This window comes from Podospora anserina, chromosome 6 (assembly GCF_000226545.1).
Source record: "Podospora anserina S mat+ genomic DNA chromosome 6, supercontig 2".
NCBI lineage: Eukaryota > Fungi > Ascomycota > Sordariomycetes > Sordariales > Podosporaceae > Podospora > Podospora anserina.
The window spans coordinates 1,846,875-1,873,450 of NW_001914857.1; the positions used below are offsets into that span (position 1 = coordinate 1,846,875).

The window sequence follows — 26,576 nt, forward strand, 5'->3', positions numbered from 1 at the left end:
ACCCCCCTCCCCCCAATCTCTTCATGCCGTGCATGTCAATTGTGTTTGCCAAAAAGGCAATCTCGGCGAGATACCGAAAGTGAGCGAGGCCATTCCACAACCTTCTCACCATCGTGGGGTAAAATGACTTTTGTTGGTGTAGGTGCCGGTATTACATCATCCATGTACCTGCCCTTCTCTTCTCCATATCAAGACACATAAGGTATGTTCCCCCCTATCCCGAGACGAGCCGTCTCGTCCCGAACCTCCTTCACACCATCAGCCGAAGAGGGTGGTGTGTAGGACCCGATACGGCGGAAAAGGGGGGGGGGGGCGTGTAAATCTTTGGGGGTCCAAAGACGCATGTGGGAGAGGACATATGACCTTGTGATGGCGTCCTGCAAGCAGGGGAAAGTGAGGTAGGTGTGGTTGCGGCTTGATATCATGGTCCGGTGAGGCATCTAAAGTGCATGTAGATTATGCCCCCAAAGAACGACAAGCCCGGAAAACTATCGCAGATGGGCCTGTCGGCTCGGTACCTTTGCGATTATCTTGCTGAGTTGCGTGTAGGCCTTGCCGCCCAGCCGGCGTATGTCGCTCCTGCTGCTGCTCAGTCTCTGGTTCCTGCTGCTGCTCAGTCTCTGGTTCCTGTGCAGGAACGAAAGCAAAATGTTTGCTCCCCCATATACCTACTCCCCCAACTGCCATCCGTCAAAAGTGTGCAAGAAGAACTGTGTTACTCCCCATGCGCATGAGAGAAGAGAGGATCGTAGAAATGGCGCAATCTTTCAGAGCTGCCCGACATGTAACCCGGCAACGAGTGAGCGGGCCAAACTTCCTCACCTAGAAGTAATCCAACAACAACCCAACCCAAGGTGATAACTAATCCTAATTCCGAGATCTACGGCCCGAATCTCGGCCGGAAGAAACTACCTTCCACGCATCGCATCAGGCCCAGACCTACCTAGCTTTTTGACAGGGAGGGCGCATGGAACAAAAAAACCTCCTTAAGCGAACTGCTGCTGTCAAACACGAAATGATAGGTGTCGTGCAAGTCTCACCCCCCCACCCCCCCTCCGCCTACCTGCCTACCTGCCTACCTGCCTACCTGCCTACCTACCTACCTACCTACCTACCTACCTACCTACCACCCACCCCCAGAGCAGGAGATAGGAGAAACCGTCCCAGCGGTGCAACAACAACTGGGTCAAGACCAGGACGGAGACCATGCACCCAAGTGGCCTGGGGTAACTAGGCCGCCGCCGCCGTGTTTGTACAACAACAAAAAGGGTTACGCAAGAAAAAGCGAGCAATATCCCTCCCTCTCCTAGCATTCTTCACCCCCAGCGGCGGCCGAGTCGCATCTTTCCCTTAGGTACACCAAAAAGATCCTATCACCAACCCCCTTCCATCCATCCATCCATCCATCCATCTATCCGACACCCACCCCATCACCCTGGGCAGCATGTCGGCACCTCGTTCAAAAGATTGGGGGGTTGGGTGGGGTGTCAAACCACGAGCCTTGTCACAAGACCACTCAATTAGCCAGCTATCGTGCAAGGTGGCTTCGAACAAACGGGAAGCTGCAGCCGCATAAAGGGAGGAAGAGTTGGGCAAAGCAGAACAAGGCCCAAACATCCACCGCTTTTCTGCGCTGATTCCGTCAAGATGCTGAACCAGGATAGCCGCTTTGGAAATACAGCGCAGGAAATGTAAAATGCTGTGTGTGGTGTTGGCAGCAGAAAGAATAATATCTCGTCGAGATCGAGGAGAAAGCAGGACTCAAGGTTCCCCCCCGCAACACCAAGATGGTATTGTCATGATAAACGAGCATGCAAAAGAAGAAGACCCCGAGGCCACAGGAATCTCGCTGCAATATCTTGCAGCAGCGCATAACCCACAAAAGAAGCCAAGTGCTCTCTGCATGTACGGAGATGTCAGCAACTGTCGTGCTTGAGAGAGAAAGCGCAGCTAGACCTCCTGAGCACACTGGCAGCCTGAGGAGTCTGGGCTGCGAGAGTTCCCTCTGTAACCGCCGCATCCGAAGCAAACAAGCCTTCAACAACTAGCCTCCAGCATACACAGTCTTCTCGGTCTCGTCGGTCTTATCGAGCCGCGTTGCAGATATACAGCATACATCTGCACAACCCAAGGCCACAGCTGCGCGGCAATATCTGAGCTCTCTATATCTCGTAGACCGGTTGCCCCCCATGGGGGCCCGACCCTCTCTCGTCCGGCAGCATGCCAACAAAGCATCGTGAGAAGAAGAAAAAAGGTGTGGTCGTACCATAGTTACTAGCAAACCACCACCGGTCGGAGGGCAGCAGCGAATCGGCATCAGACGCAAAACGAAAACACCAAATCCTCGGCTTGTATCAGAGGTCATCATTCTCATGACGCTGACCGATGTCATTTCGTGAGCAGCGCGCTGAGGCGTCGTTGATGATGCGTGTACCACCGAGATAACATCTTCGGAACAGGGACATGGCCTGAGACCGTGGGTGGGAAAAGTGAGGTGTCATGTCCACACCAAGATGGCCCAACGCACATCCAAGCCCCTAGGTGTCACAGCGACTGATCGGTCGCAGCATCCTGCAAAGTGAGCGGCTCAAACATCTGTCCCCGGTCAGTTGGGCATGGCGCAATGGTGGAAGTTGTCATGAGTGTAGAGGCAACGCTAGAGCGATCCCCCCGTTCCTTTCTATTCCTCTCGTTCTACCTCAGCGGCCTGGTGCGCGGGACGTCCCGCAACACCGAGGGCCGTCATCATACAGCTGGTCGTCTCAGGAGGATGACCAGAACATAAAAGCACCATCCTCCCCCGGTTGTGCCATGGAGCAAGAAGGCTTCCTGTGCACCCGCAACATCACCACTCGAGAAGACCCCATCTGCCCCCACCCAAACCCCCTTGGCCCCAGGCGACCATGCCTCACAGCGTGAGAGATGACAAAGCTTCTGGGGACCACAGTCAAAGGTTCGTGATACCCAGCCGTTCTGCCGCATATTTTCCGAGGGGACTCCCTCTCACAAGTTCCATAGTTCCAGTCGACACCAGGTCACTCCCCCTCCGTCCAGTCAATCTGGGTCCTCCTCACAGGAGGAATCGCCCATGCTGAAGGCTTGGGAAGCCGAGCATAACCCCAGCAACCTCACCATCACCGAAACGCTTTTCCAGAGCGGGTTGACGAGGTGAGTCGTGATTGATCCTGTGTCTCCTAGGCAGTTGTTTTAGTAGTACTAAGCGATTGTAGTGCCCGCACTGGGGCTTGAAGCACCGCCCGCAGCATCCGTTTGGGGTTGCTTTCGAGGCCGAGAGCGTGTTGTGATGGGGACAAGATTTTTGGCGTTCAACGTCTTGACAACGATATCCGTTGTCGTTGTATATTTCATTACTTTTGGTGTATCCCAGATATCCGCCCAGCATGCTTGTAAGGGGAATGAAACCAGATGAACATCCCAGACGCCCACCGTTTCCCGTGCAGTCCGAAAATCGTCAGTCGTAATGGCTAGGTGCGAGCCTAAGCTGATGGTGTCGAGCTTCCGCCGTTGGCCTCATTTGCGTGAAAGCCATCGATCGTCAGCGTCACAGCGCCGGCTTGCACAAGCTAGAGTCAAGATGTCAGACCGAGCCATGCATCAGAAAGCGGTTTGGGAATCACAACTTACAGCACGAGTAAGATCGTCGATGAGATCGTCCACGTCCTCGATACCCACACACAAGCGAATGATGTCCTCAGGCATCTGCCTCTCCGCCCTTGTCTTTGCGTCGATGCTAGCATGGCTCATACGGCATGGCATGCTGATCAAGCTATTGACACAGCCGAAACTGACACTGATGCCCCAGAGCCTGGCAGCTTCCACTATCCTCTCGGAAAGGGCGACATCGCCAGTCTCAAAGGAAAGCACGGCACCGGCACCACGAGCCATGGACCAGTGCAGATCGTACTGGGGATGAGACCTGAGACCTGGATAGCGAACTTTGAAGCCGTGTGACTCGAGAAACTCGGCAATTCGTTGAGCGCTGGTCTGCTGCTTCTCCATGCGGATGGCCAGTGTCTTGACACCCCTCATGAGCAAAAAGGAGTCGTTGGGGGAGAGTCCACAGCCGGTAGCATTGATAGTAAAGTACATCTTGTCTCCGATCTCTGCGTCATTGACGGCAATGACACCGGCCATGATATCGTGGTGACCGGAGAGGTACTTGGTGCCGGACTCGTAGGAAATGTCGGCGCCGAGATCCAGAGGGTTGCAGAGCATGGGCGACAGCATGGTGTTGTCGACGACAACCAATGCCTTGCTGTTGGCCTCGTGCGATGCTCTGGCGATCGACGCGACATCGACGATCTTGATCAGCGGGTTCGTCGGCGTCTCCAGCAGAACCATGGCCGTCTTCTCCGTAATCACCTCCTTCACGGCGTCGACGTTGGTGGTGTCGACGTGATGCACAACAACCCCCTGGTTGTTCTTCAGATATGTCAGAAGCCGGTTCGTGCCACCATACAAATCATCGCCCGTGATAACCTCGTCACCCGGTTTCAGAAGGCGTGTAATGACATCCAATGCACCCATTCCCGAGCCGACAGCCAGGCAGCGGGTCGCATTCATGATCTTGGCCAGGTGGCGTTCAAGATGGGTCCGGGTAGGGTTTCCCGATCGAGTGTAGTCATACTCGTTGCCGCCGTTGGAAGACGTTTGCTTGAAGGTGGCCGACTGGTAGATCGGGATGCTCGAGGCACCATACTGGTCCTTGGAGTCAGTATAGACGAGCTCGGTTGCGAGAGCATACCGGCGTGACCCAGGGTGCGGACTCGACGGGGCAGGTGATGGGGGGAGAGCATGGCCATCGAGATCGACTCTGGAGAGGGCCTTCTTCGCGGCCTGCGCGGGCGTACTTGGGGAAGCCATTGGGAGCGAGTTCCTGTGTGGTGGGTGACAGGCAGGTGACTCAATATCAGGTTTGTTGGAGGCGGGGTGGTTTTTGCGGGATGGAAGCCGCAAAGGTAAGGTAGGTATCGGAAACACAAGAGGAAGGAGGGCCAATGCTTTGTGTTGTAGAGTCAAAGAGTCGAGAAGAGGATATGATACGATATGATATGATATGGATTTTCCGGGGAAAACTGGATCAGCGCGGGACAGCGTTGCGTCTTTTCCCTCCAAGAGTTGTCAGTATTCGATGATATGATTCGGGGATTGGGGGTTGGCTGGTCAGTCTGTAACACACTGCCATCGCGACCGCTCTTTACTCCGGAGTCGGACAGGAGTTGTTCTGCTAGGGGGGTACTTGGGGTTCTGGTGGCAAACATGTGACAAATCAGGTAGCGCCGTAGCCAACTTACAGCAAAAGCGCAGTGGGTCATCCAAATGACGTGCTTGCCTGCCGCGGATGAACCCGTTTTGACAGCAATGTACGAGCTCACTTACATGGTATGATGACTCTGAGCAAAGAGCGAGGGCACTGTCACGTCAGCCCGTTACCGAAATCTCTTCCTGTCTGCCCTCTCATTCCTATGGGGTAATGAGGGGAACATGGCCATCCATCTTGATTTGCCGTGTCAGTGCCCAAGGCTCGGCTCCGGGCCGACAGCAGCCAGCACGCCGGCTAAAGGCTATGCCACGAAGTATCACTATCACCATGAGATAGAGACCTGTTTCGTGTGTCTGGTTGGTTATCTATTACTCTAAAGCAGACTTTGGAGATATTGGAGATGAAACTCGCTCCCCCCCTTGTCTGTCCAGCCGGGGAAGCATGCCGCTGTGTCAATCGCTTGTTCCGCCAACCCCCAATCTGTTCGTGATATACGAACAGACACTCTGATCTATCGCTGCTCGTTTATCTTATCAATGCCATGAACCATGAACCATACACCCATCCCTCTATGAGAGCGTGGTAACAATGTCCTCTTCGAGTTCCTCGACATCGCGCCATTCGCTTTCGGATTGCCCATTAGTAGCAGCAGGCGGTGGCACATGAAGGACCTGTCCGCCTCGCCGACCGAAAAAGTCATCGGTTCTGATACCGCGGACGCCCTCAGGGGCTACCCGGGACATGGACGCCCCGGACGCACGATGCTGGCGGATATACTCTCTCATGGGAACCATGGCGGCGTCGCGGCACGCTTCCTTGAGATCGCTTCCAGACATGCCCGCCGTGACCTTGGCAATATATTCAACATCAAAGTCCGGATCACGCTTGGTATTCCCGAGGATCAATTCGAGAATGCGACGACGCTGCTCAGTTCCCGGAAGAGAAACAGGGAATTTCTTGGGCATTCTCCTGAGAATGGCCTCGTCGATGGCGTTTATCCTGTTGGTGGCACCGAGCACAACAATGCGTGCAGGAACACCGGCGGCGTTGGACGAGGTGAGACCATCCCATAGCGTCATGAATCTGGGCAAGGTCAGGAATAAGACGATATCAAACGGCAACAGGGGCCACTTACTCAGCCTTGACCATGCCACTGGCTTCGTGCTCGCCATTGTGTCGTTGCCCCAGCACAGCGTCAATCTCATCGATGAAGATGATGGCGGGCTCAAGCTTGCGCGCCAGAGAGAAGACGGCACGGACCAGCTTGTTGGAGTCGCCATACCATTTTTCCGTAAGTGTCGAGATGTGAAGGTTGATGAACGAGGCACCGCTCTCGTGTGCCACAGCCTTTGCCAGCATCGTCTTGCCACAGCCTGGTGGGCCGTACAGCAGCACGCCAGATGGTGCAGCCAGGAGAGACCCACCATGCTGGTACAAATGTGGCATCGTTAATGGGTAGATGATAGCCTCCTTCACTTCTTCAATGATTTCCTCCAATCCTCCAATGTCGTCAAAGCCAACCGGGATGTCCTCTGGCGCGACGACCTCCAGTGCTACCTGGTTTTCGTACTCGTTCAGAATCAAGTCCTCAACGCTGGTCTTTTGTGATGCATCTGTGTTGGCTGCGTCATTTGCGCTGTTCTCGGCAATCTTCTTTCGTATCCTTTGCAGGTTCGCCTGTGCCCTTTTTCGTGTCGCTTCGTTCTTCTCGTGGTCTGGGTCGACTACCCGCGCAAAGTAGGGGGCGACGACATCTTTGAGTAGCAGGTACGCGGTTAGGGCCTGGGGGACGGAGTCAGCAAACACAAGATCACATATGCGCACGTAGGGGACAGCATAGTCCGTACACCAGCTGCAAGGAGCATGCCCGAGGTCAAGCCCGCCCCCAGATCTCTTAAGCGCTTGTTGTCGCTCATGCTGTCAGCGCAGCGGTGCGAGATGTCGCACAGCTGCTAGGTGTCGGTTCAACCAGAAGTGGGGTTTGAGGATTCCTGGCAGGTCAGACAAGGTGATAGCAATGGGTTTACAGGGTCGTTTATATAGGAGTGCCAATGGGTGATGTGTCGTGGCGAGGGGGAGTTGAATGCACCGAGGAGCAATGGCAGGTGTGCCGACAGCCAGCCCGCCAGCGGCATGACCCGACCGACGACCATGTGCAAGCGCCACTCAGTGGCTGAAAGACCAGGGGGTTTGTGCGACACTGAGTGGGCCTGGGCCACGTAGCTGGGTGCTCTAACCGTATCTGTAGTAGTTGCTACCAAGCGGTGGCCCATGCACAATGCCCCTCCTGCGCCAAAGTAAACAAACTGCAAGGGCAACGCGAGCTGAGAGAGCCGCAAACCTTCCCCCTAACGCGTCGCTACTCAGGGCACTGCGCATCGCCACACTTTTTTTTTTTTTTTTTTGGTTGCGACTGCTGCTTGTAATTATTGCGTAAGGCTCAGGTGAAAACGGACGCACGGGACTCTTTGTGTCTCGAGCTATTCAACTTTTGGCATTTTTGTTTGAATCCATAAACGTCAAGGAATCCCAGGCAGGGGTTTGCTCGATGCTAAGAACGAAGATCCGCTCTCAGCTGCTGGAGCTGGTGGATTCGGATTCAGAAGACGGACTGGGTGGAATCGCGCGCACATCATCATCATCATCATCATCAACCTCAACTGCCGCTGCCAACATTGGAAGACCGCGCAAACTAAACTCCAAGAAAACAACCACATCCGCCATCATGCCGCCAAAGAAGAGAGGAGCTGCCGCAAAGGCAACCGCCGCGTCAAAAGTCACCAAGCCAGAACCAAAGAACACCGCCACGACGCGTCGCGCTGCCGGGAGAGTCGCGGCAGCAGTAGAGAAGGAAGTCCTAGGAGATGCGCCAGCTGAGAACGCGCCGGCCGAGAAGCCAGCAGGAAGAGGAAGAGGGAGACGCGCCGTTGCGGCTACTACACCAGTCGAGGAAGAAGAAGACACAGAAATGGCCGACACCACCACCACGTCAGAAACCACCAAAACCACCCGCGGCCGTCCCAAGAAGACTGTCGCAGGTAGGAAAACCTCCGCCTCCTCCTCCCCAGACGAAACGGTCGAAATCCCAGAAACTCAACCCTCCGCCCTCGTACGCCCGGAACGCCCATTTCCTGACGACACAGCAGCCCCCACCATCGCACGCTCCCCAACCGCGCTCCTTTTCCGTCATGCCCCCAGATAGAAACGCCCATCCGATCACCACAACCACCTCCTCTTCCGAAGCAGACCTCCGCCGCCGCCTAGGCGGACCTAACCAAATCCCACTCGGCCCTCGAATCCAAATACAACGCCCTCCGCGACACCACCGTCCCCCAAGCCGAAAAAACCTTTGACTCGTACCGGAAAACATCCGAGTCCAAATCCAAGCTCGCGGACCAGCTGATTGCCTCTTTAAAAGCCGAGCTTTCCACCGCTAAACAATCCAGCGCTGTCATCCCCTCCCTCCAATCAGACCTGTCAACCGCCCAGGCTCAAATCGCGAAATTTGAGGCTCAGGTTGCGGAGCTGAACAAGACGATTGCGGAGCAAAAGACGGAGATCAAGGCGCTGAATATGAAGTTGGCTGCTGCGAGGAATGCGGAAGCGGCGGCGAATAGCAGGAGTGTGACGGCGCAGGTGCCGGGGAGTGCGATGAAAAAGACGTTGGGGGTTGGTGGGGTGAGGGGGACGGGGATACAGGTGCAGCGAGGCTACTTTGGCGCGCGCAGAGGAAGGAGGATCTAGTATGCGGATCTTGCATCCGGGGTTGATCGTCAGGGGGGTGAATGTGGGGGGGGAGGGGGTCGAGTTTGATTGTTTGCAGACTGGGAGGAATGGGAGTAAGTTTTCCTGTGACGGCGGAGAGAAAACGGTGGCTAATATGATGGCAGCATTACATTTTAAACTCACAATGTCGTCTGGGGATGGGGATGAGTCGCAGTGCGAGTATAACCCCATGTTGGATACCAATAGGGACAGGGCGCTGATTGATGTGCTGCCGGAGTTTTTGGTGGATGAGATTGCTTTTCCTAGGGCGCAGGCGGGGAAGTTTTATCAGAGGATCATGAGGGCTTTGAATGAGTCTTGATGTGTATATACCGTAGACTGTAGGATAACCTTGGACAGGACATGGGTGCTTGTGGGATTATCATCATTTGGTGGGTTTTCTATCCTGTAACTTGTTGACATTATTCACGGCATGGTGGGAGAGCATGGTTTGCTTTTTTCGGAGTGGTGGGTAGGATATTGGCGGTTGGAGTTTGGGCGCGTTTTTCCTCAATCGAGAAGTCATCACTTGAAACAGTACTCGCACGTCTCCAGTCACCATCAGTGTGTGCGGTGAGAGGCATGCGTTTTAGGTCGGATGGTCAAGTGTTAGAAGACGGCTGGGCTCGACAACAAGCTTGTCATCTAAGTGACAGACAATGTTTCTGTTTCATCTCGTGTTGATCATATGTTGAGCTCAGAAATTCGGATCCAGGAGCAGCCGCAGAGGACGTTCACTCCCACCCCCCTCCCCCTCGGGTTTTCGTAACCGGCCACCCAGCCCGGGGGTTGGCCGGTGAGCTTTTTGCTGTTTTTCGACTTTTTTTCTTGTTCCATACGTCAAGGGTGATATAATAAATTATTGTTTTGACAGGCAGGTCTGTTTTCTTTCTTTCCCATCTAACAAGATGGATCATTATCTAGCAGCAAGGCTTTCCCAAACCACAACAAGTAAGGTCGTGCCCCTTCTACCGCTCCAGCAAACCTCTGTCCTGATGGAGGTTTCGATTTAGAGCAAACATAACATCGTTTCACTTGACGTTATCGACGGTGGAAAAAGTAAATATACCCATCCCTTTCATGTGACCAAGGCCATCAGAGATACTAGATACAGAAAGACATGTATAACATTCCCCCCTTCCCCCCCCAAACCTGTTCATTCACATAGGTATTCATACATCCCATCCCAAACCCATCCCTCTATCCCCCCCTCCAATTAAGAAAACCCAACCCATCATCCCACCCCCCATCCCTACTCGTTCAAAACCGAATACCTACTCCTCATGGCAGCCACATGCCCCCCCTTCACCTCCCCATTCCCCTTCTTTTTCTTAATCTCCAAAGGAGGAGGCGTAACCCCCGCCCTCCCCTCCTCCGCCTCCCGCCCGCTAACATGCCTCATCCTCACCCCCACCCCCACCGGCCCACCATCAAAATCATTCCCACTGCTCACCTGCCTCATATTATTCCTCGTCTCCTCCTCCTCCACAACCTCACCAAGCCCCAAACTCCCCACGATAACCGGCGGCGTCCTCGCCCTCAAATCCCCATACGGCTTGGAATAAAAACTCGAATCCGCCTGGATGGAACTCTGTCTATTCAGCTGTTTCCGAGCAGGCGTCTTCATCTCTGTTATGTCGCCAGACACGCGGCGGTCATTGGGGCTGACCTCCCCCAGGATTGAATCCCTCAGCCTTGAAAAGGGGGTGGAATGCCTCTTTGGTGGCGGGGACGGGGAGCGTGGGGGGTGGGAACCAAGCGGGTTGGGATGGGCCGGTGAGGGTCCGAGATTAGTCCTGTAGTTGAAATCATTTTCATCATTGTCCGAAGACTCGGAGTCGGGGTCGAGGGTTTGGTACTGCGGGTTTCGCTGCGCGGTGCGGCTGACCAGGCTGGGGGTTGTGTACCATGCCTCTGTGAACCTCGCTGTCCTCGGCTGCTGGACTTGCGACGGGGAAACCGGGGTGGGGTGGTGGGATTTAACAGCCGAAGTCTGAGGGTGGTCGTCATCGTCGTCGGAAAAGGTGGTTGGGGGGTTGAACATTGACCTTGGCCGGGGGGCGCCGAGATCCGTCTCTCCGAGTGGGAGCTCGGTGTAGGAAGCGCGGGATTTGGTTGGGGAAGATTGCCCGCTGGAATGGGCGGGAACAGGAGGAGGGGCGGACATGCGCTGAAAGTCCTGGGCTGTGCCGGAGGAGCGGTTGGAGTGGGGGATTTGGTATTGTCTCGACGGGAGGCCCTTCCTTGAGTCCTGGGAGTCATACGAGCTTTGACGGGTGTGCATGAAAGGAACGGAAGGGGGGCGGGAGGTTTCCGGGTCGTAGGCTGGGATGCTGTCACGGATGCGGTCCGAGAGGGTGCTGACGCGCTTTTCAGAGTCCGAGTAGCTGGTGGTGGTGGTGGTGGTAACGATGGAGGACTTGTTGCGCTTGTGGGCGCGGGAGGTGAAGCGGTTCTCGAGGGGATTCATGTCTGGGGGCATCATGGAGATGCGGCGGAACACGACGCCGAGCCAGAGGGAGATGGCGAGGGAGACGAGATGCAGCCCAGCAGCGCCCATGAGACCGTAGTAGAGGGAGGGGACAAAGTACTTCTGGACAAGATCTTGGTTGGTGAGAAGAGTGGACCACTTGTCAGCCTGGTTGCGGCATGAAAAGATGCCGTAGGTGTAGAGCGGGAGGACAGCAAGGTCGGAGATACCGCCAAAGACTTGGTAGGCTGCTGATGAGCCGGGGGTCTTGCCGGATGCTGGCTTGGAGTGGTGGTAGATGGAGTAGATGCAGTGGATGATCACGACACCAAACTAGCAGAGTGTTAGACCATGTGACTGAGAGTCGATATTCCACACGCAAGGACTCACGGTGACGCGCATAACCCATCCTGTTAGTTCCTCAAACCCCTTCAAGAGAATGCACAGAGTCAGAAAACCAAGGGCGGCAATCAACTCGAGCACACGCAAACACAGCTGCACAGCTCTCATCCCCTTGATCCAGCTCTTGGTCGAGGCACCCAGGGTCCTAAAGTTGGTCCGGCCTGTCGGGACGACATGGGCACTATGGTCAATGTTAGTACCTGGTTCCTGCATAAGACTGGAATGCAGAAATGCAGAAAAAGGTGTGGAGTTGCATACTCTGGATGGCGGTTGATCGAGACAAGCGGGCCGTTCGGCTTCGGCTTCGGCTTTTTCTTCTCATAACTCGCCCGAGTGACGGCCTTGGGGTCAAACACGGGAACAGGGAAGCGTTCGTCGTCCTTCAAGACTGGCTCGTACATGTACGGTTGGTTGGAGCCCCCCATGTTTGCGACCGGCGCCTTACAACGCTGTGGTTCTCTGGAGGTGGTGATAATTGGAGGAGTGCGGTATGCAAAAAAACACACAAGAGAGGGCCCCGCGGGATCAAAAAGGACGTCAATGCCGGAGCTGTTCAGCTTGTGGTGCAGTTGATCCTCTTTTGACAAGCGTTGACGGGGCAACCATGCAAGCGCTGTCAGCTCTGCCCTGTTCGAGCTGTGCCAGCCATCCCGAGACGGGAAGGGGGAGCAAACGCCGCGGGACTTGACTGGATGAAACATGGTTGTATTTTGTTCCGAGTGTCACACCGCCTCGGTCGTCGCACTCATAATTATCGCCATGATCTGTGGTCTGTCAGCCATGCCTTGACGTTGTTTTTGAAGTGATGCTCGGGCGGGGCTGTGATCACTGATGCCCTTGTTTCGGGGTGGGGTTTTTGCGATCCAAGCTCCAAGCTTCCCTTGTCGGCTGCGACATCACTGGGCTGACCCCGCTATCTCCGGCCATGCCCCCACTAAAACATCCGAACTGTAGGGCCGACAACGCCGTTAGCAGCGCCGGAGCCGGGCCCCGAACCCTGAATTTTGCACTGTGACTCGGTCCGTGAGCCGCATTAATTATTACATGTGGCTGGTGGCTGCAGTCTTCTTCTTTGTGCGTGAACCTCTCTACTCTAAACTGATATCAGCTCACCACCAGTGGGCTCGGCACCCGCTCTATTCCTCATGGCCACCATCGCCCAGGCAAGGCCGAGGGCTTTTCAACAATGGACTCGACAACTCGCCTTGGCATACACAAACCAGGTCCGGAGGGCCTCCACCACCGTTGAGCCGTTCCGGCTAGCAATCATCGGCTCCGGTCCGGCTGGTTTCTACACGGCGTACCGTTTCATGAAGAACAATGAACACGCCAAGGTGGACATGTATGAGTCCTTGCCGGTTCCTTATGGGCTTGTGAGATTTGGCGTTGCTCCAGACCATGCTGAAGTGAAAGTAGGTATACATGATGCTGTCGCCCTTGTAAAAGCAAAAGCATAATCACTGACAAGTTGCCAGAACTGTCGAGAGAAATTTGAAGAGGTAGCCGCTTCCCCTGACTTCACTTTCATCGGCAATGTCACCGTCGGTGCTTCTAGTGACCACCCAGACGGCGCCACCGTCCCCCTATCCAGCATTCTCCGCCACTACCACGCCGTAGTCTTTTCCTATGGCTCCTCCGAAGACAGGAAGCTCGGCATTCCAGGGGAAGAACTCAAAGGAGTCTTTTCAGCCCGTGAGTTTGTCGGGTGGTACAACGGCCTCCCAGAATATGCCGACCTCAACCCAGACCTTAGCCTAGGGGCGCATGGTGACACCCTCATCATCGGCAACGGCAACGTAGCCATGGACGTTGCCCGTATTCTCCTCAAATCCCCAGAAGAACTCGCCAAAACAGACATCGCCGCCCACGCCCTTGACGCCCTCTCCAAAAGCAAAACCCACAACATCCGCATCATCGGTCGACGCGGGCCCATCCAAGCAGCCTTCACGACCAAAGAACTCCGCGCCCTCTACAAACTCCCGGGTGTCGAGGTCCGTCCTTATGAACTCGAACACCCCACAGCCTACGACGTCCTCCCCCCACCAATAAAGCGACGAACGGAGCTCCTCAGCAAGGGCTCTTCCCTCCCACCAAACCCGTCAAACCCCTACCCCTCCGTCACCTTTGACTTCTGTCTCTCCCCTCTCGAATTCGACCACAAGCCTGAACAGCCCTCCTCCACCCCCCCAAACTGGGTCACCTCCGCCACCTTTGGCAAAACCGTCCTCCAAAACCCACACCAGCACCACCCCTCCACCGACTACGAAACAAACAACCACAGGGAATACTACAACCAAAAAGCCACCGCCCGCCTCCCCCCCCAGCCCAAAACCGTCACCTTCAACACAAGGTACGTTTTCAAATCCATCGGGTACAAGTCCACACCCCTCCCCGAATTCTCTCCCCTGGGCATACCATTCAACACCGCCACCGGCGTGATACCAAACGACGGCATCGGCCGCGTCCTCACCAAACTCCACCGCCCGCATCAACTCCCCTCTTCTTCCCACCCTGCTCACCATCAGCCACATATCGAGCTGCCGCATCACTTCAAGGGGCTGTACTGTTCCGGCTGGGTGAAACGTGGTCCTCAGGGGGTGATTGCCGAGACGATGATGGATGCTTTCACCACGGCGGATGCCATCACCGAGGATTTGACCAAAATGGAAAAGTTTCTGCCGGAGGGGGAGTGGGGGCAGGATGGGAAGGGGTGGGAGGCTGTCAAGGCGGAGGCTTTGAAGGGGAATAGCAATGCGAGGGTGGTTAGCTGGGAGGATTGGAAGGCGATTGACAGGGCCGAGATTGAGAGGGGGCAGAAGGCCGGGACGGGGAAGGAGAGAGAGAAGTTTGTGAGGAGGGAGGATATGTTGGCTGTTTTGGGGGATGGGGCGAGGTGAGCGTGAATGGTGTTTGCACGATGCGTAGCAAAGACATGTAAGGACCAAGCAGTAGGAGCCATGTTTGTATCAAAAAACAGATCAGATTCATCCAAAAAAAAGGCCGCTGTGGCCGGCCGGCTCACGGCTGGATATTTGTACATCTAACTAGTACATCTAACAAGAAATCAAATCCTCTACGCCCTCAGCTTCTCCGTCAACTCAGGCACCTTCTCGAACAAATCCCCCACCAACCCAACATCCGCCACCTGAAAAATTGGCGCATCACCATCCTTGTTAATCGCCGCAATCACCTTGCTATCCTTCATGCCAGCCAAATGCTGAATAGCCCCCGAAATCCCCACCGCCAAATACAACTGCGGCGCCACCACCTTGCCAGTCTGTCCCACCTGCAGACTGTTGTCCGCGTACCCGCTATCCACCGCCGCACGGGAAGCACCGACCGCCGCTCCCAGCGTATCCGCCAACGGGAGCATAATCCTGTCAAACTCCTCCTTCGACTTCAACCCCCTCCCCCCACTGACAACCTTGGGCGCGGTCGCAAGGTCAGGCCTGTCTGACTTGGCGAGATCCTCCCCAACCCACTCGGTAGCGCTCTCAACCTTGGGGTCAACCCCCTCCTCCACTGCCGCTGTCCCATCAGCCGGCTCTGCAGCGGGGAATGCAGTCCCACGGATGGTGATAATCCTCACCTCGTCCGAGCTCTCAACGGTAGCAATCGCGTTTCCGGCGTAAATCGGCCGGACAAAAGTCTTGTCGTTTTCAATGGCGGTGATGTCCGAGATTTGCTGGACGTCCAGGAGGGCGGCTACGCGGGGGAGGAGGTTCTTGCCGAATGCGGTGTGCCCGGCGATGACGTGGGTGTAACCCCCCTTTTTGATGTTTTCCACCAGCAAGGGAGCGTAGTTCTCCGGGAGGCCCTTGTCGTAGGCGGCGTTGTCGACGGCGATGATTTTTTCTACGCCGGGGACTTTGGCGGCTTGTTCGGCGACGGGCTTGATGGAGCTGCCGGCGAGGAAGGCGTGGATAGTGCCGCCGAGTTTTTGGGCGGCGGTGATGGCGGAGAGGGAGCCTGTGTTGAGCTTGCCGTCGCGTTGTTCGAGGACGGCGAGGGCGGAGAGAAGGCGGTGGAGGGCGGCGGGAGTAGAGCGGAGGGGAGAGAGGGTTGCGGATTGGAGGCTTGGACGGGTGAGGGCCGAGAAGGCTCGGCGGGTGGTGGTGGAGAGCATCGTGATAGCAGAACTGGGGATCTGTTGAAGTGGTGCAAACTCGGAGGCCGGCTGCCGAAGAAGGGGGAGAGGTTCAATCGGTGAAAATCCGGAGCCGAGTCGTGGCCGGAGTTGGGAATGCCCAAGGGGGAGCAGCAGATGCAGACAGATGCGCAGAATCAATCACACAACTGTCGATGACGGGTTGCGGCGGCCCGAGGTTAGCTTCTGATTGACGACCTTGCGATTGAGCGCATGGGGGGGGAAGACCGTGGGACCGTGGGACCGTAGTAAAAGTGGGGCATTTTCCCAGAACCGGAGGGGTTGCTTAGCATTGTGGCTTGTAGCATCTGACACTTATGGCTGGTGCGTGCTTTGGACAATATGAGTGGCTGGTGGGCTGTGTCCCACGTGACACGGGCGTTGCTTGGTGGTGGGTGCAGTGCTTGGCAGTTGCAGCAGGCTGAGCTGAGAACTGGCAAAAGCGGGCTCCTTCCCTCACCGTGGTCTGGCGCGCGAACAACATTTTCTCCAACGCGACTGACGGATCACGAACTCCCCGAAGCTGCGACCCCCATCGCGACCGCAAACATCTTGGATTTTTGACAGCCCACTTCGAATCAAGATCCCACCGGTTGCACTTAGCATTTGGATCATCCACTTCTTGCCAGCTGCCTTTTGCTTGCATTGGGCTGCGCTCCTTGGCCTGCAGACTCAACATCGTCGCCCTTTTTTTATTGATTTCATTAGCCCCGTCTTGGTTTTGCGTCTATCATCGCCACTGTCGCCGCCGTCACAATGGATGAGAGCATGGTTAGCTACGGGACACCCACCAACGGTGCATCCCCTGGCGCAAACCCAATTCTTTCGCAACCCCCTCTCCCGGATGTCAATGACCAGAACGAAGGTTTGTAGATTGTTGTCTTGTCTTGTCTTGTCTTGTCTTGTCTTGTCTTGTCTTGGCCGCCCAGTCCCGGGCTAACGTGTTTTCGCCATGTGTAGATGTACAGATGGGTGATGGCCCAGAGCCAACAATCAAACAGGACAGCACCACGCCTGCACCAGGCGCCTCATCCGATAATCCCTTGGACGCGCCTGATCGTCCCCCTGCGGAATCGACAGCCCGCGAAGATGAAGAGATGGGCGACGCCTCTAAGAGCAGCGCTGACCAAGCCGATGGCGCTGCCGGGAACGAGGGGACCGGTGAGGTCAAGACCAAGGAGTCCGTCGAGAATGCCGCCAGAGAACATCTGATTTCGCAAACCCATGCCATCGTCCTCCCCAGCTACAGCGCCTGGTTCGACATGAACACCATCCACAGCATTGAGAGGAAAGCGCTGCCCGAGTTCTTCAACAACAGAAATCGAAGCAAGACACCGGCTGTCTACAAGGATTACCGTGATTTTATGATCAATGCCTACAGGTTAAACCCAGTCGAGTATCTCACCATCACTGCCTGCCGTCGCAACCTGGCCGGTGATGTCTGCGCCATCATGAGAGTCCACTCTTTCCTCGAGCAGTGGGGGTTGATCAACTACCAGGTACTTTTCGCTTGGCGCGATGTTATATGCTCTACAAAAACAAAGAAAAAAAACAAAAAAGTACTGACTTTAGCCACAGGTCGACACAGAACAGCGCCCATCGCACGTTGGACCACCGTTCACTGGCCACTTCAAGATCATCTGCGATACTCCTCGCGGCCTTCAGCCATGGCAACCCGCCGCAGACCCTGCCACCGTTGAGGGGCGGCCTAACAAGGACACAGAAGTCAAGGCGAGCGCTACACCCGCGCCAAAGTCTGAGCTCAACCTGGAAGTCGGCCGCAATATCTACGAGGCCAACGCTAAGAACACCAAGCTCACCAAGACCGAGAGCAAGACCAATGGAGAGACCCCAGTGACCAACGGTGTATCCGGGACCGACGAGCTCACCAAGACGCCCATCATCAGAGTCAACTGCTACAACTGCGGCACCGACTGCACGCGCATCTACTACCACAGCTCCCAGGCCGATCCCAATTCGAAGGCCAAGTACGACCTTTGCCCTAGCTGTTACCTCGAGGGCCGCCTCCCAGGAAATCAAACCAGTGCCCACTACACCCGGATGGAGAACCCAACATACTCTTCTATTCTCGACAGGGACGCACCATGGAGCGATGCTGAGACACTCAGGCTGTTGGAGGGTCTTGAGAGGTTCGACGACGACTGGGGTGAGATCGCTGACTATGTTGGGACACGGACCAGGGAGGAGTGCGTGCTCAAGTTCCTCCAGCTTGATATCGAGGACAAGTACTTGGAGTCGGAGAAGGTGGATGCACCGGTTGGCCTGCAAATGCTGGGCAGTCATGGCGGTCAGCTACCATTCAGCCAGACCGACAACCCGGTCATGTCGGTGGTGGGCTTCCTGGCCAGCCTTGCGGACCCGGCCAGCACTGCGGCTGCTGCTGGCAAGTCGGCCGAACTGCTGAAGCAGAATCTTCGCAGCAAGCTCGATGCCGTTCCCGAGGATGCCGAGGCCAATGGCAAGGGCAAGGAGAAGGAGGGCGAGTCGATGGAGCTGGATATCAGGCAAGAGGTTACCACCACCACCACCACGACAACGACCACAACCACCAAGACCAGCGCGCTGGCCAACATTCCTCTTGCGGCCATTGGTGCCAGAGCCGGCGGTCTTGCGTCGCACGAGGAGCGGGAGATGACCCGTCTCGTCTCCGCTTGCGTGAACATCACGCTGGAAAAGGACGAGCTCAAGCTCAAGTACTTTGACGAGATGGAGTCGATCCTGCAGTCGGAAAGACGTGAGCTGGAGAGGGCGAGGCAGCAACTGTTCCTCGATAGACTCTCGCTCAAGCGCCGCGTCCGCGAGGTTGAGCAGGGGCTCAAGGAGGCTGTTGCCACGGGGGGTGAGCAGGGCATCCGCATGGTGCAAGAGCTGGGGCTTGATGGGGAACGGGTGACGTTTGACGCGCCGGCGCCGGCTGGGTCGGTGCAGCCGCTTAGTGCTGACGGGCAGCTCAAGAGATATGAGTCTTAGTATGGCGATTTGGTTGCTGAGGAGGAGGGTTACGGTTCGGGAGTGGAGTTTCGCAGTGAGGAATCTGAGTCTGGGCAGGAGGAGGAAGAAGGGACTCCAAGACCTTGGGGTTTCTGAGATGCAGAAACGCGTTACTTGTGGTATGCGCGGGGGCCAAGTAGCTCGGCCAGGAGGTGGTTACAAGGTGTGCACCCTTTACAAATACTTCCTTTTTCTTCTTTTTATTTTCTGTTCATTGGCGTCAAGGGTCGGTGCTCTGTGCAGGGGAGGGATGGATGAATGGTTTTTATGGGAGCTCTGGGAAGCAAATGGTGTCGTCAAATGCTATGCGTGGGCGTATGAAAAGAAAGACACTGGGCACCTTTTTGTTATGGCTTTACTATTTCTGTATCAAAATACCTACCTATCTTATTACAATGCAGCGGTTAGTGAGGGGTGAGGCGAGGTCTTGATGGCTCTGGGGAGGATATTTTTTGAGAAAAGGTCTGCAAGTTACGTTAGATGAGGTAGTGATTGGTGTAATCGGTGTTTTGGCGTATTGTTTATATTCAATCTCACAACGTGAGGCTGTGATAGGGGTACCGCTAACAGTAAGTAGTAGGCCGAGGTTGTTTCTTGCAGGTGGGACGGAGATAAATACCTAGCCTTGTGACCACCGGACTTGTCGATGACCCGGGAATGCTGTAGGTAGTTCGTCGGATTGGGTTTACATATATGATCATGGTCGTACGGGTTGGGCCTACTATCTCCGGTCTTCAGGGTCTTTGGTCATGATGAGTGTACAGGTACAAGGTGCATAATTGACATCTGCCCCGGGCAAAGCTTATTCACTCACTCATCGGCGCGCATTATTTACAAGAGGTGCGATTGGAGGAGGAGAGGGTATCAATATGCATAAGGTTTTCCGCTGGCATGTGAATTCCCTGTTTCGGCTTCCTCCGCTAGGCCGTAACGAGCCGGTGGAAGGGAGGGACGAAAGCGACGTCAGGCTCAGCGCGGCATCCGTCACAGAACAGCAGGGAAGGCCCTTCACACGCCAACGGCATGGTCACAAGGGGCGGCCCCGCTGACTCGGTAACCCCACGGCCAGCTTGCAGCGTTGGAAGACTGAATGACGGCAAATAGCCTCGGCTTCAGGGGTCGTTCGGACAAGCGCACCCTGATGCACCTGCTTTTTTTCCAAGTGCCCCCCCAGGGCAAGAGGGATCAGACGAGACGAGGCACGCACGCAAGAGGGAGATGTGTGTTGGGCGCGCGGGGGGGGGGGCTTAATACATACATACATACATACATACATACATACATACATACATAACTGTGAAGGCCAGTATAACCGATGCCGATGTCACCCCGGACCCCCGAACCTGTGTATCCTTTTACCTAGGCTCGCGGAGAAAGCGGAAAGCATCACGCAAAGAAAGGGCCGACCCTGCTTCGGTCAATCGTCCCGCGGCTACTCTTCTCTCTACTACTACTACATACCACTCTGTACTATCGTAAATTCACAAGGGTCACCTACTACCCAACCTACTATCCTCTCCTTGACGTCTTTCATTTTCTTCCCAGCCCCCAAACAAATCTTTTGCTGTCTGTCCGTTGCCTCCTTAATTCCCCCCCTTCCCCGGCTTTTTAGCTCCACTTGCCTAGGAGAAGTTGGGATGTTTGCCGCGATCGCAAGGACCGCAAGGACAGAGGCTCGGTCGCCCGCTCTTAGGAATATCATTCCCAAACAAACCCAGACGCCACTGGTTCGTGTTCTCTCAAACCTTTCTTTTTCTTCCGCGCATACAGCTAACACAGTCGGCAACCCCAAAACAGAGATTGGCAACAATGGCTTCTAGAAGGAACAACTCCTCCCTGCCCGCCGGCTACGTCGAGGACAAGTCCAAGGGCCCAATGCTCCGCTTCCAAGACTCTCTCCCCAAGCTCCCCGTCCCAACCCTCGAAGAGACCGCGGCCCGCTACCTCAAGTCCCTCAAGCCTCTCCTCTCCCCCGCCGAGCTCGAGAAGAGCACAAAGGCGGTCCAGGAGTTCATCGCCCCCAACGGCCCCGGCCGCAAGCTCCAGGAGAAGCTCCTCGCCCGCCGCGAGGACCCCAAGCACAAGAACTGGATCTACGAGTGGTGGAACGACGCCGCTTACCTCTCCTACCGCGACCCCGTCGTCCCTTATGTCAGCTACTTTTACTCTCACCGCGATGACAAGCGCCGCCGTGACCCTGCCAAGCGCGCGGCGGCCATCACCACCGCCGCGCTCGAGTTCAAGAAGCAGGTTGACACGGGCACGCTGGAGCCCGAGTACATGAAGAAGCTGCCGATTTGCATGGATAGCTACAAGTGGATGTTCAACTGCAGCCGTGTGGCTGCCAAGCCGGCGGATTACCCCGTCAAGTTTGACCCGGCGCAGAACAAGCACATTTTGGTGATCCGCAAGAACCAGTTCTTCAAGGTCGCGCACGAGGTCAACGGGCAGCAGCTTAATACCTCTGAGCTGGAGCAGGCGTTCCGTCGGGTTTATGAGCTCGCCGGGCAGCGGGTTCCTGCTGTTGGCGCCCTGACGTCGGAGAACAGAGATGTCTGGACCGACGCGCGCGCGAAGCTCTTGTCTGCCGACCCCAAGAACGCCCAGTCCCTCGAGGCGATTGAGTCGGCTTCGTTTGTCGTCTGCCTTGACGATGCGGCTCCTGTGACGCTTGAGGAGCGCGCGCATGCTTACTGGCATGGTGACGGGCAGAACAGGTGGTATGACAAGCCGCTTCAGTTCATTGTCAACGACAATGGCACGTCGGGTTTCATGGGGGAGCACTCCATGATGGACGGCACGCCCACCCACAGGCTGAATGACTTTGTCAACGACGTCATTTTCAACAACAAGCTCGACTTTGCCGACCCGACTGTCCGGAGCAATCTGCCCGAGCCTCAGGTTGTCAAGTTTGTCGTCAACAAGGAGGTGCAGTCCGAAATCGACAGGGCCATCACCGACTTCAACAACGTCATTGGCCAGCACCAGCTCGCGGTGCAGGCGTACCAGGGATACGGCAAGGGGCTGATCAAGAAGTTCAAGTGCAGCCCCGACGCGTACGTGCAGATGATCATCCAGCTGGCGTATTTCAAGATGTACGGCAAGAACAGGCCTACGTATGAGTCTGCCGCTACCAGACGCTTCCAACAAGGCCGTACCGAGACTTGCAGGACTGTTTCCGAGGAGTCAGCGAACTGGTGCAAGAGCATGGCTGATCCTGCCATTCCCGACTCTGAAAAGGTGACCCTGTTCAGAAAGGCGATTGATGGGCACTTGGAGTACATCTCTGCCGCGAGCGACGGCAAGGGCGTGGACAGGCATTTGTTTGGGCTGAAGAGGTTGTTGGGCAAGGGGGAGGAGGTGCCGGCTCTGTATCAGGATCCGGCGTATGGGTATTCTAGCTCGTGGTATCTCAGCACCAGCCAGCTGTCGAGTGAGTTTTTTAACGGGTACGGGTGGAGTCAGGTTATTGATGAGGGGTTTGGGATTGCGTATATGATTAATGAGAATAGGTAGGTTTTTTCTTTTTTTTTTTTGGTTTTTTTCCTGGGCAGGTGTGGTGGGATAGGGTGAACAAGATTACTGACTGATTGGTGTGCAGCTTGAACTTCAACATTGTCAGCAAGGGCCTCGGGAGCGAAAAGATGAGCTACTACCTCAGCGAGGCGGCCGGCGAGATGAGGGACTTGTTGATTCCTACTCTTGAGGCGCCCAAGGCCAAGATCTGAGCTCACGGTTGAGGGATCTAACGGGGGGGCTGCAAAAGGTGGACGAATATAGAAAGACAGAAGATCAACATTTACAACAGACAGACAGAGACCGAGAGAAGAAGAAGGGCCAAAACACAGTGCACGGGGGTTTCATAGTGTTTTTATTTTGGCTGTTTAGGAGAGAGGAGAGAGAAGGAAAGAAAGAAAGGCATATATAGCATTTACAGCTGGTTTGCTGGTTTGATTTGTTGGCTTCTTACACATAGACCACTGCAGCTCGCGCCCTGCCTGCCTGCCTGCCTGCCTGCCTGCCTGCTTGTTTTTGTTGTTGTTGGATAGGTTCCGTCCCTTTTTAACTAGCTTGGCTTGAGTGTTTTGTGTTGTATCATTGCATTTTCAATTCTCAGTTATTGTCTCCATCTCCAACAGGACACTTTTCAAGTGTGTGATATGAATATATATTTTGATATCTTAACTCCACTTCTCTCCTCTCTTCCTACCCCCTTACCCCGTATCAATCTTTCCATCCCTTCCCCCCCACCCCTTATTTCCACGCATTCAACCCAGCCCAAGGATCCTGCCCAGCACCACCCCCCTGATTGGGATTCGGATATCCCACCTGTCCCTGATACAACTGATGTTGCTGTTGCTGTTGCTGCTGGTGCTGGTGCTGGTGCTGGTGCTGGTGCTGGTGCTGCGAAGCCGACCCCGGTCTCGGCGGCGCATTCGGGTTATAATACCCATCCCCATAGTTGATCATCTGCTGCGGCCCCAGCGGTGGCGGTCCAGGTGGTGGTGGCGGAGGCACAAAGTTAGGCGGTACATACCCACCACCACCAGCTTGCTGCTGCTGCTGAGGAGGTGGTTGCTGATAGCCTTGTGGTGGTGCGTTGGGATTCCCATACGTGTTGTGGCCAAACGAAGTCTGGTTCGGTGGCGGGGAAGCCGGTCCGCGCATGTGTCCCCCAAGATTGAAAGTCGACTGTGTTGCCGGAGGAGACGCCGGGCCGGGGATGCGGCCGTGAGAGCTAGGGTTGTAGATGGTGTTGAACCCCGACTGGCTCGACTGTTGCTGGTGATGCCCGTAGGTGGTCTGGGTCGGGGGTGGAGAGCTGGGGAGTGTATGCTGCCCGGAGGAGTAGCTGCTCTTGTGATACGCCGGCCCGGTGTTGAAGGTGAGCGGTGCCGGCGCCGGTCTCGACTGCTTGGGAGGTGAGGGTGGTTGTTCCATCGACATGCGCTCCATCAAACCCCTTAACCGCTCCTGCTCCAACGCAGCCTGTGAGCTCTTGCTTGCTGCCCGGGCCTGTTCGATTTGGTTGAGCAACTGCGCTCCTTCAGACCGCCGGTTGTTGACAAACGTGTCAACATTCTTCTCCATGCTCTCCACCGTTTCCCTCATCTCCTTGTACCAATTCTTGGCGCTCTGGAGACCAGCCTCCAAGTCCAGGAACTCCTGATATGCCCGCTTGTATCTGCCGATGACGGAAGCTCTCGTCCTCTGAATTGATTCGTATTTGCTCTGCTCCGCGCGGACCCGCTTATCCTGAAGGAGGTTGTTGAACGTTACTGTCAACTCCCGCATCATCGCCGCCTGCTTGTGAGTAGCTTGAACGAGACGGGTCTGGTAAGGCCTGAACTTCTCGAGCTCCTGTTGAAACAGCTGCTGCTCGTGCTTGACAATGCTCTTCTTGTTCAAAATCAAGATTTGAGAGATGTCATCATTGTGCGCCTGTGTCTGTTAGCAAACGCTCTCATACTGCCCCCATGAGTTCCTGGTAGACAACCCACCTTCTCCTTCAAGTCCTTGAGCACTTGGGTGCGTTCCCTTTTGATCAGATTCAGCTTCTTGAGGATATCCTCCACCTTGGTAATCTGCTCAACAACGCTCGGTCCCCCATCATCAAAATCGGCATCCAAAAGATTGGGTTCAGTCGACGGGCTATTCGTATTGCTGGCTTTGCGCCCTTTATTAACCGCCCTCTGGAACAACGCATCCACCTCGCCAGTCTCCGCAGCAAGACGCATCTCGTCAAACTCGTTCTGGTTTTGCCGCAACTTGGTGAACAGTTGTTGATCGCTCCGTGCTGCCTCGTCCAAAGCTTCCCGATAGCCTCGAATATCACTCCGTAGAGTCGTAGTAAGTCGCGAGCTTGGCTGCTGGGTCCACTCGCTATCATATTTCGACCTCATCTTTTCACACACGCTTTCCTCCATATCTAGTTGTTTTGCGCTCCTGTCCAAAACAGTCATGATGGCCTGTTTCTGACCATGCAAAGAGTCGAATATCGTCCCGGGATTCTCGTGGTCCGCAACGTCCACACACCATGTCCTGAAATCTTCATCGGGAAGAATTTCCTGATCAAAGCCACCCTTCAGAACTTGGAGAGCACCTGGCAGCCTCAAATAATCCAAACTCGCAGCCATCTCGCTGTTAGCTTGATCAACCCGCTCTGTCTCAGCTCTGACCAACTTCGCCTTTTCTTCGTCGTACAAGCTGGCCGACTCAGTGACCGCCAACGGCACAATTTTGGCAAACAGATCTGGCCCGGTAATTCGGGAGATGTCTTGCCCAGCGTAGAGCTCGCTCACTGGGATAGGCTTCGCAGCAGGCAGCTTGGCCACAGGTGGGACACCTGCTTCGGCAGGTACTGGCTGATGGTAGATGAAATCGTTGTCCTTGTTAAGCTCACGTAGCTTGTCCTGAACCGCCACCCAGTGCCTCTTGGTGATTTCCTGCAATATGTAAGGCGCATCCGCGTTCAAGTTTGCGTTTGGAGGCAACGTCCCCGGGAAACTGTGAGAGATTTTGTTCGCATCACGTGCAAGTGCCTCCGCCACCTGTAGACGTGCAATAGCCATACCGTGCGAGTTCGCATCGTCGTCCGCCAAGGCCTGGAAGTATTGCGCCATCGATGTCATGAGGTTGTACTTGGCTTGCACCATCTGAAGCCAGACCTTTTCGAAAATGGCCCTGTTGACATTGTCCTGGACACCCTCGGCTGCTTTTCCGTACAGAGTAGCTGCTTGACTCGCGAGCTTGGCCAATAACCCAACCTTTTTCTGGTCTGTGATCTGTTTCTCGAGGAACACCTCCTGCGCCTGTGCCAGCATGATATTGATCAGGGTTTTGACCGTTTCCCGACTCAGGTCTGCCGATGGCGCATGGAGGAAGTTTTCGTTGATATAAGTAAACATGCCAGCCGAGGCCTGGAAAGAATGGTAGGCGGTTTTCAGGCCGGATTCTTCGGTTCGAGTCTGATGGGCAGCATGGCAGGAGAGTACGGCCGAGATATTGAAGATGATAGAGGCCTTCTCAAACGCCAGTGAGTGTTGCGAAGTGGGCTTGTGCGTGAAGGCATCGAACCTGGATCAACCGAGGTTAGAAGGACATCTCAACAAGCCGGGACATGATGAGCATATGTTACCATGTAAAGGAGATCTTGATGTGCTGCTCGTCAACCGGGAAACGGAGGTCCAGAAGCTCTAACTGGCCATAATACCGGTACAACAGGTCCCTGCCAGCGGTGCTGTCCTTACCAGCACCACGCATGTCCTGGCGTAACCGGTTGATGGCGGCGCATTCTTCTGCGTAGCGCTCCGGGTCATCGCCGTAGGTATTCTGGATATACGACTTGAGGGGCGAGATCCAGTCGATCTCGTTTGTGGCCTTGAGAGGCACGGCGATCATGGGCGCTTGTGCCATGCTGGGCACTTGCTGGGTGTGGTGTTCAGTTCAGTCGACCGTTGCGCAAACCAGAGACGGGCTCGTTGACGTTGAGGGTG

At 55.4% G+C, this 26,576-nt stretch overlaps 10 protein-coding genes across 10 annotated transcripts; 5 read left to right on the plus strand and 5 right to left on the minus strand.

Moving 5' to 3' along the window:
• Window positions 1–2,903: 2,903 nt before the first annotated feature.
• Window positions 2,904–3,249, plus strand: PODANS_6_1420 (uncharacterized protein; the record flags this gene model as incomplete). The annotated part of the gene is made up of 3 exons (XM_001910328.1): window positions 2,904–2,953; window positions 3,025–3,168; window positions 3,231–3,249. The coding sequence occupies 3 exons, from the start codon at window positions 2,904–2,906 to the stop codon at window positions 3,247–3,249; spliced, it is 213 nt and encodes a 70-aa protein (XP_001910363.1).
• A 248-nt stretch (window positions 3,250–3,497) lies between these two features.
• Window positions 3,498–4,884, minus strand: PODANS_6_1410 (uncharacterized protein; the record flags this gene model as incomplete). Its single annotated transcript, XM_001910329.1, has 2 exons — window positions 3,498–3,584; window positions 3,646–4,884. The coding sequence occupies 2 exons, from the start codon at window positions 4,882–4,884 to the stop codon at window positions 3,498–3,500; spliced, it is 1,326 nt and encodes a 441-aa protein (XP_001910364.1).
• A 969-nt stretch (window positions 4,885–5,853) lies between these two features.
• On the minus strand, window positions 5,854–7,200 carry PODANS_6_1400 (uncharacterized protein; the record flags this gene model as incomplete). The annotated part of the gene is made up of 3 exons (XM_001910330.1): window positions 5,854–6,367; window positions 6,420–7,066; window positions 7,132–7,200. The coding sequence occupies 3 exons, from the start codon at window positions 7,198–7,200 to the stop codon at window positions 5,854–5,856; spliced, it is 1,230 nt and encodes a 409-aa protein (XP_001910365.1).
• A 1,348-nt stretch (window positions 7,201–8,548) lies between these two features.
• On the plus strand, window positions 8,549–9,371 carry PODANS_6_1390 (uncharacterized protein; the record flags this gene model as incomplete). Its single annotated transcript, XM_001910331.1, has 2 exons — window positions 8,549–8,962; window positions 9,015–9,371. Coding segments are annotated over 2 exons (771 nt in total), but the record flags the coding sequence as incomplete, so codon positions are not given.
• A 930-nt stretch (window positions 9,372–10,301) lies between these two features.
• On the minus strand, window positions 10,302–12,622 carry PODANS_6_1380 (uncharacterized protein; the record flags this gene model as incomplete). The annotated part of the gene is made up of 3 exons (XM_001910332.1): window positions 10,302–11,852; window positions 11,910–12,102; window positions 12,180–12,622. The coding sequence occupies 3 exons, from the start codon at window positions 12,620–12,622 to the stop codon at window positions 10,302–10,304; spliced, it is 2,187 nt and encodes a 728-aa protein (XP_001910367.1).
• A 444-nt stretch (window positions 12,623–13,066) lies between these two features.
• PODANS_6_1370 (uncharacterized protein) lies at window positions 13,067–14,818 on the plus strand (the record flags this gene model as incomplete). The annotated part of the gene is made up of 2 exons (XM_001910333.1): window positions 13,067–13,333; window positions 13,397–14,818. 2 exons carry the CDS (start codon window positions 13,067–13,069, stop codon window positions 14,816–14,818), a joined length of 1,689 nt encoding a protein of 562 aa, XP_001910368.1.
• Window positions 14,819–14,994: 176 nt separating this feature from the next.
• Window positions 14,995–16,047, minus strand: PODANS_6_1360 (uncharacterized protein; the record flags this gene model as incomplete). The annotated part of the gene is made up of 1 exon (XM_001910334.1): window positions 14,995–16,047. The coding sequence occupies one exon, from the start codon at window positions 16,045–16,047 to the stop codon at window positions 14,995–14,997; it is 1,053 nt and encodes a 350-aa protein (XP_001910369.1).
• Window positions 16,048–16,824: 777 nt separating this feature from the next.
• On the plus strand, window positions 16,825–19,059 carry PODANS_6_1350 (uncharacterized protein; the record flags this gene model as incomplete). Its single annotated transcript, XM_001910335.1, has 3 exons — window positions 16,825–16,933; window positions 17,029–17,567; window positions 17,647–19,059. 3 exons carry the CDS (start codon window positions 16,825–16,827, stop codon window positions 19,057–19,059), a joined length of 2,061 nt encoding a protein of 686 aa, XP_001910370.1.
• Window positions 19,060–20,717: 1,658 nt separating this feature from the next.
• Window positions 20,718–22,808, plus strand: PODANS_6_1340 (uncharacterized protein; the record flags this gene model as incomplete). The annotated part of the gene is made up of 3 exons (XM_001910336.1): window positions 20,718–20,807; window positions 20,878–22,592; window positions 22,682–22,808. 3 exons carry the CDS (start codon window positions 20,718–20,720, stop codon window positions 22,806–22,808), a joined length of 1,932 nt encoding a protein of 643 aa, XP_001910371.1.
• Window positions 22,809–23,334: 526 nt separating this feature from the next.
• Window positions 23,335–26,496, minus strand: PODANS_6_1330 (uncharacterized protein; the record flags this gene model as incomplete). Its single annotated transcript, XM_001910337.1, has 3 exons — window positions 23,335–24,522; window positions 24,582–26,157; window positions 26,219–26,496. 3 exons carry the CDS (start codon window positions 26,494–26,496, stop codon window positions 23,335–23,337), a joined length of 3,042 nt encoding a protein of 1,013 aa, XP_001910372.1.
• Between the last annotated feature and the right edge of the window lie 80 nt (window positions 26,497–26,576).